Source organism: Haliotis rubra, unplaced genomic scaffold (genome assembly GCF_003918875.1).
Source record: "Haliotis rubra isolate DU_JTF1 unplaced genomic scaffold, ASM391887v1 Scf41, whole genome shotgun sequence".
Lineage (NCBI taxonomy): Eukaryota > Metazoa > Mollusca > Gastropoda > Lepetellida > Haliotidae > Haliotis > Haliotis rubra.
The window spans coordinates 2,631,912-2,640,224 of NW_025767091.1; the positions used below are offsets into that span (position 1 = coordinate 2,631,912).

Here is an 8,313-nt window from a genome sequence, read left to right on the forward strand (position 1 = left end):
TCGAACGCCTCACTGGTTGACACATAGCTGAGTAGATCTAGATCCTAACAAGGTTCTTTTATGTAATGAGTAGATTATTTACTATTTGTTTTGATTAAACTACTCCTGCTCACGACCTTATAATCCGGACATCCCGCTTCCAAGCTGCGCGAACCTATTTCACTGTACAGCATGTGCTATGAGCGCAGCCCAGCGCAGCTGTTGAAACCACTTTTCACCCCAAGCGCTGGGGTGAATTTAGTGAATCGTTTGTGCTCCGATTTCGCGGGTTTTGTTTCATCGCGTTATTTTTCAACTTTATAAGTTGAAATTTGCATTTTTGATGATTTGTATATGTAAGCCCATACCGAAAGGTATCAGAATCTGCAAAGTTGTGTTGTACGTTGCATGTGACCTTTAAGTGAAAGTGATAGATCACAATTCACACTGACTGTTGTATAGTACGTGTACAACATGTGTACTGCGTACTACAAAACACAAACTGTCTTCCAGTACAGAGTGAATGATGGAAAGAAGACAGAGTCACTCTCTATTCCTGATGTAATCTTATAATTCTCATTGTATTTCTGATGTAATCTTATAATTCTCATTGTACGAGCTCTCCGCAATGGAGGATAATAAAGGTATATTGGCGTTATTCGTAAGACCCTAATCCCAGGATTTATTCCCACTTAATTAGAATGTAATCCGCGCCAGATCACCCAGTGACTGTAAAAGGGCTGTACAAGGTGCTGAACCGTGATATATAACTGATATACTTCAGACTGCACCGTGTTATATAATTGATATACTGCAGACTGCACTGATGTATAACTGATATACTGCAGACTGCACCGTGATATATAACTGACATACTGCAGACTGCACTGTAATATAATATTGACATACTGCAGACTGCGATGTTATTTATAACTGATATACTGATGACTGCACCGTGATATATAACTGATATACTGCCGACTACACTTTGATATATAACTGATATACTGATGACTGCACTGTGATATATAACTGATATACTGATGAAACTACACTTTGATTTGGGTTGAGACTTTATTATCAGAATGTTTATCGAGGACCACCTCATGTGTCATACCGTACACAGTATAGTTCTATATCTTTCATGGCAAATCACTACGCGATGCGAGGGTACCCCTTCGCTTCTTCAGCCTATACAGTTTCGTGCATATCTTAATGTGGCCTCATTGTCAAATGAACATTGTTATTCTTCTGAAGCCCGTGGCTCTATATTCTTGGCCTACTTGTACTCGAGACTTATCTGATTGATTTATGACATAAGCTGCGTTTTTTAAACTTTGTTACGTATAACAAGCGTCTACTGCATGAACCGTATCTTAAGTTGCAGACCTATATATACATTTGTCTTCAAAGAAATTATTGCAGACAATTTGAACCGTGTCTTGGGGAACAGATCGTTAGACCATCTCAGCCTTGTCCCAAGTGGCAGGTCATGCCAACCTATGTCTTCAATGAGAGATAGCTATATTCGTCCCAGTCTTTGTGTTGAATGATTTATCGTTACATAACATGTTAACCTTGTCCTCAATGACATATTGTCAGGTCATTCCAACATTTGTCTTCACTATCAGTTGGGCGGTGGGGGTAGCCCAGTGGTTAAAGCGTTCGCCCGTCACGCTGAAGACCCGACTTCGATTCCCCACTTGGGTACAATGTCTGAAGCCCATTTCTGGTGTCCCCTGCCGTGATATTGCTGGAATATTGCTAAAGGCGACGTAAAACTGAATCACCCTCTCTCAGATTGTTCTTAAAGCCCATCTTAACCTTTGTATTCAGTAGCAGATGTTGAGAACATTCCATCTTTTGTCTGTTTTGTCTTCATTACATCAACGTCAGAAGTCCTAATTCTGTAGTCAGTAACGTTCTTCGAATCCAGACCATTAGAACGTCTCACACAGATCCTGCAGAAGCTTCAGGTGGCACTGTTTCAGCACTATCTCCGCCCCTGTCATCATCTTCAGCTCCGTGCTGTACCAGTTGTTGTTGAAGATGCCGCAGAACGGCCACAGCTGCTTGCTGACGTCCACGTCCCTGAACGTGTACAGCAACAGTGACTGCTTGGCGTCTATGACGTGCAACTGGTTGGTGTCAAAGTCCATGAGGAACCCAACGTGGACGTCGAGGACAGACGTCAGCTCCTCCGCAACCAGAGGCAGATGGTACAGTGTCTGCCGGTTATTCCTGGTCTGCGCACATACGTTCTTATGGACCGTGCAGTACACTATCTGGAGAGTCCAGCCGTGGTGGCTGTAGCCCACGATGTAGGGTGTGTCCAATGCCACTCTCCGTGCTATCCCTGTCTCAAATATTGACCCCCACCATCTCTGTTTGACCTGACTCCTGCAGGTGACCTCCCAATAACACTTCCCCTCTTCCCTCAGGGACACCGCCGCCACAACACCGGGGTAGGAGCGTAGTCTCAGGGTGTTGTCCGACAGCTGCTTGTGGGGTGGCTTGTTGACCAGCAGAGTCCGGTCTCTTAGGCGGCACCAGTCCATGTTGAGTGTGTCCTCAGATAGACGGATGTATGGACCTAGAAATAGTCCCAAGAGTGCATGTAGTAAATAATGAAAACATGCAAAGCACATAACTATTAAATGCCCACTATTAACAGCCATCAATATTCAGGTTTTGAACAGGTCTGGGCCAGTCAAACCAATGTTTGAACATTAAGATTTAGATTACAATGATGCGAAAAATAGGCCCCGATTCTGACGACCGAACCGAGCCTGTCTGGCAGCCTAGTGCCTGAAGCTTTCGGTAGTAAGACTAGGTTTGAATCCCAACATATGTGCAGTGTGTGAAGTCTGTTTCTGGTGTCCCCTGGTGGTATTTTGCTTGAATACAGGTTAAAGAGAGTGACATCCATCTCACTGACCAACTGATTCACCGGTGTTAGGCGACTATCATTGTAGTGTTGATAGGCCGTGATGTCACTTAAATACTGACTTGGTTGATGCATGTGATCAGATTCCACTTACGCAGGTCGTTGTTCAGGGCGTCTATCACTGGATATTCTGATCCAGACTCGACAATAAACATCGGGAATAATGCTGAGTACAGCGTACAAGAAACAAGCAAGCAAGCTTACACTTGATGACAAGGAAACCCCACATATCTGCGTCTCCCAACTGCCGCTGTGCGATGTATATAGTTCTGTCCCTGCCTTCACCTGAAACACAGAGTGAGTGAGTTAAACACCAAGTGATGCGGATATTATGAGTGAGTGAGTATGGATTTACTTTAAGCAACATTCCAGCAATAACACTCCCAAAACAAATAATAATAAGAAACAAACAGAAACATTAAACACAAAGCAGAAAAAAGAGTTCGTAAGTTCATATTGCTTGTCATATAATGCAGCGTGAGTGAGTGAGAGAGTTGTATTTTTTACGCCACTCTTAGCAATATTCCAGCAATATCATAGCGTTGGACACCAGAAATTGGCATCTGGGGAATCGAACCCGGGTCTTCGGCGTGAAGAGCGAACGCTTTAACCACTGGGCTACCTCAACGCCCCGATAATGCAGGGAGGATAAAAGCCTTAGTTCTACACAGCCACTACCTGCTGTATGACCCTCACCTCTTTCATCCCTACATCGAAAACCGAACACGTCCTGGGCTAGCTTCATATGGGAAATTTTCAGCTTGGCTCTGTACATGACGTCACGGGGCGGTGTAAACTTCACCTGGTACCCTACTTTTCGACTTTCACCGTGCGATCGAAGACACATGATGCGAGCACCGTTTTGTGGATCACATCGTTCGATCTTCACCCCGATCTTGGGTATTTCCGCTGCCGCCATTTTGTTTATTTCATTAATGAACTTGACCTCCATGATGTTAGCCTCGTGACCCGGATGTGCATCCACTACCTCGATGACTGGATGCCATGTGTGTGGGTTGGCGCAAGTTTCAATAATGTCCCCAAATTTGATAATACTCGTTTTGAGGCTGTCCAAACGGGTGGAATCCATCTGGAAGTCCTTCTCCACACAGCGCAGTTCAACAGTGTCTCCTTGCAGATTCGTCATCGTGTCCTGTTCCAATAGAAAACATCAACTAAAGACTTGCTGCTTTTTTGAACGGCGCGCTTAGCAATATACCAGTTATATGATGGCGGTCTGTAAATACTTGAGCCTGGACAAGACAATCTAGCGATTGACATAATGAACTTTGATCCACGCAAAAGAGGACACGAAATCAACAAGGTCACCCAGCTTGGTGTCGCCCCCCGAGATATTGTGGGAAAATTGCTACAAGCGGCGTAAAACAACACTCACTGTTATTATTCCAAACAACCCCCAAACTGAACAATTGTCTATTCCTCCCCAAGGTTATCTAACTATCACATTACCTAATTGCCACCGACTGCCGTATACGGTATAACCGAGTAGTGAGTGAGTGAGTTTAGTTTTACGCCGCACTCAGCAATATTCCAGCTATATGGCGGCGGTCTGTAAATAATCGAGTCTGGACCAGACAATCCAGTGATCAACAGCATGAGCATCGATCTGCGCAATTGGGAACCGATGACATGAGTCAACCAAGTCAGCAAAACTGACCACCCGATCCCGTTAGTCGCCTCTTACGACAAGATAGTCGCCTTTTTATGGCAAGCACATGGGTTGCTGAAGACCTATTCTACCCCGGATCTTCACGGGTCGTATAACCGAGTAGACGACATCTACATTAATGGCATATTACCTGGCGACGAAGGGCATTACTGGGTGCGTTCAACACAACAATAGCAACAGTAACAACAACAAAATTAATCCTACTCCTACGACGAAGACGCCACCGACTGCTACATCTGCGGCCACTACTACTATTACCTAACTAAACGCAAGAACTGAATACCACTCACCTCCAGCACAGAGCTCAGTTCCATGAACTCTGCATAACTACACACGGAGAGAGCCTGATTGGCGAACTCAACAGCTTCCAGCATTCGCTTCTCAGACGACATCGTCTCTGATTTGGCGCCCTCGAAATCAGCACGTTCTCTTTCTAGGATGTCATCAACAGTTTTGATCATGGCGTCCCGTCTCGATTTCAGAGTCTCCATCAAACTTTCAAATACCTGGCGACAAAATATATTGTTGGACAAGAACAGCAACACAAACAAGCACCACCTGCACCGCCAGACGAACAGCAATGACAGATGTGGCGCTGGTTGTGGTATTAGGAATACAAGGTGCGTGTCGATGAGTCGATTCTTGGGAGTGAGTGAGTAGGTTTAGTTTTACACCGCACTCAGCAATATTCCAGCTATATGGCGGAGGTCTGTAAATAATCGAGTCTGGACCAGACAATCCAGTGATCAACAGCATGAGCATCGATCTGCGCAATTGGGAACCGATGACATGTGTCAACCAAGTCATCGAGCCTGACCACCCGATCCCGTTAGTCGCTTCTTACGACAAGCATGGGTTGCTGAAGGCACATTCTAACCCGGACCTTCACGGGTCGATTCTTGGGAAGCACCAATACATCGTTGACGAAAGCATTACCATGGGAACCGACTAGACAGAGGACCAGGACATGACAGAAGCTCCTGAAATGTTCATTATTAGTCTGGTGACAGAACATTCCCGTGGGTGGAGGCAGGCAGATTTCTCAGAAAAATGGAACTTGATTATTGTTGGGCATCGCCCTCCCTTGTACAAAAAAATATCTACTTCAAAGCGGTCACGCAATCAACTGATAACATGAGACATTATATCAACAGGATAACAGACAGGGTTGGTGTTCACGATGTGGTCATAAGTGCCACTGTACTCATTAAACCGCCGTGACAGTGGGGCACGGTCTGCGTTCGGTGGATCACGTGATGAAGCATTCTAATAATGGGACATAGATTGACACCTAGTGCAGTGCTGACCTCTCTGATGTCCGACTTAATGTCGGCTTCGCGACCCTCCAGTTGCTTCAGTTGACGTTCAGACACGTTGAGCCCTTCTTTGGCGTTCTCCAGCTTCAAACATATTTGCTCGATCAGGGCCCGGGTTTGCCCTGCCTGGTCAGTGTACACCTCCTGCACCTTACCTGGTCAGACATACCAAATATAGCTATAGAGAATACATGAGTAGCTGTTTGACTGACTGTATGAGTGAGTGAGTGAGTGAGTTTAGTGTTACGCCGCACTCAGCAATATTCGAGCTGTATGGTGGCGGTCTGTAAATACTCGAGTCTGGACCAGAAAATCCAGTGATCAACAGCATGAGCATCTATAACTAAGTTAGTGTACGTGTAAACTGAGGTGGTGTGAATAAATAAATGGATGATTGCTCCTGTAAATGAATGAATGAGAGGCTGTGTAAATGAATGCAGGAATGAGTTACCGTGTAACCGAACGAATGAGTCGCATTGGAGATGAATGAATGAGTAGTTTGGATGATGAATCAATGAATGAATTTGTGGCTGATTGAATAATGAATGGATGGCTGTGTGAATGAACGAATGAATATCTGTGAACGAATGAGTATGAGCTGAGCGGATTAACGAATGAACGAATGGATGTTTGTGTGAATTGAAGATGTGTTTGAACGAACGAGTGGTTGTGAGTCCCTGTGTGAAATGCCAGTGAACGTGTGAATGAATATATGAGTGGACTAATGTTTGAACAGGTGACATTAAATGGGCGACTGTGATCTGACGCATGGTTAACCGAGTCGCTGAACGAGGAACTGCGTAAGTGAGGTGAGGTGAAATTGGGTTTAACGTCGTGCTTGAGAATATTTCGCTCATATGACGACGTGCATGCGTGTGTATGTGTATGTGCGGCTGCTTGTACTAGCCCAGACTGAAGCTGGTTTTATAGTGCTAGCTCACTGAGATACCATACCGCAGTGAAGCATGAATACCCCACTCAGACACAGTATACTGACTCCGAGCCGACCAGTTCTTGTTGTACCCATTAATGCCGAGCGCCAGGCAGGGACCAACAAGTACTATATTTTAACGTCTTTTGGTATGACGCGGTCGGGGATCGGACCTGCGACCTTCCGCTCTCCGGGCGGACGCTCTAACCACTACACCACGGAGGCGGTCGAACTGCGTAAGTCACTGAATGAGTTGGTGAATAACAGGTTGTCAGTGAGTGGGAATGCGTGGTTGGTTGCGTGAGGTAGAGAGTAAGCTATTGGGCAGCTGAAGCTGACTGTATGACGTGAATTACCTATACGATGGCCGTCTCTCTCCGTGTGAGAGACGAGGGCACATGATGCACAAATAGCACATCTGCACGTGTCACTGAGACAGAAGAGGTCCAGAGGCTGACCAACATGGACGTCACACATGTCTTCCTTCGTAAACATCTCCGATGGCGATTTCAGGAACTCGCCAATAGTGAGAAGTCTGTGTGTCTGTAGTTGCACGAACTGTCTGTGAGCTTGGTAACCCTCGTTACAAATGAAGTGATGACACTCCACACATCGATGTGTCGCCCGTTTGCTTTCAGCACAGTCAGTGCAGTGCACCGTTCGGGAGTTCTCAACCTTCGCCAGAGTAAGGAGCTTCATGGCTACGTAGTTAACTGGGAACGTTGCCTCGACGCTGTCGTGTACCTCCCAGGTTGCATTGCAGAGTTGACACGTGATTCCGGTGGATGCCCAGTCCCATCCGAGTTCCAGGCACCCCAGACAGTAGGAGTGCAAGCAGGGCAAGATTCGGGGGCACCTGTTACCTTGGCTGTACTGCTTTTGACACAGACGACATTGTAGGTAGCGCTCTGGTATCGCCTCATCGTTGTCAGATCCAGTCTCATTCATAATGGTTCCTGAAAATAGTTAATAAATCTGTTTTTATCAAAGCCTGCCTTCACAACTTCAACCCTCAAGTATCCCAAAGCGAGCTGAATTCGACGTTCTGGTGTTTTCGACGATTGCATTGCTGGCGCTATATTGGGGGAGTACGTGCGCGATCGGTTAGCACAAGCAATTTCATCGGCAGGGCGGGTGCCCAGTCACTGTCGTGAGAAGTTTTATTGACAATTGAAACCGGAAGGTAAGTTGTTTAAAAAGCAAACAAACATCAATATTATTTACCCGAGATCGTTAATACCACTTCAGATGTAAAATCAATTGCCTTTATAACAAAAAATAGCAAGCGAAAATTCAGTAAGATCATTCGTCTGCTGGTGACAGGCAACATTTAAATAGAAAGCCACGTTATCACAACACTCCCTCGCAGTGCGGAGCGAAAAGTATGGCTCGTCGAAAACCCATACAAAATCCACGGATGTGGCGAACGGCAACAGTTTCGCCGATACGA

At 45.7% G+C, this 8,313-nt stretch overlaps 1 protein-coding gene across 1 annotated transcript; it reads right to left on the bottom strand.

Annotated features, from left to right (window-relative positions):
• Positions 1-966: 966 nt before the first annotated feature.
• Positions 967-7,876, bottom strand: LOC124288004. The gene is made up of 6 exons (XM_046724516.1): positions 7,220-7,876; positions 5,924-6,087; positions 4,907-5,122; positions 3,623-4,079; positions 3,131-3,211; positions 967-2,572 (listed from the first exon to the last, which is right to left on the bottom strand). The coding sequence occupies exons 1-6, from the start codon at positions 7,809-7,811 to the stop codon at positions 1,920-1,922; spliced, it is 2,163 nt and encodes a 720-aa protein (XP_046580472.1). The 5' UTR covers positions 7,812-7,876; the 3' UTR covers positions 967-1,919.
• Positions 7,877-8,313: the final 437 nt, after the last annotated feature.

Excerpts from the sequence above, each read along its gene's own strand:
- LOC124288004 (XM_046724516.1), bottom strand. The coding sequence starts at position 7,811 with ATGAATGAGACTGGATCTGACAACGATGAGGCGATACCAGAGCGCTAC. Across the intron at positions 6,088-7,219 it reads GAGAGACGGCCATCGTATAG|GTAAGGTGCAGGAGGTGTAC; the intron begins GTAATTCACGTC and ends ATGTCTGACCAG. Across the intron at positions 4,080-4,906 it reads AACTGAGCTCTGTGCTGGAG|GACACGATGACGAATCTGCA; the intron begins GTGAGTGGTATT and ends CTATTGGAACAG.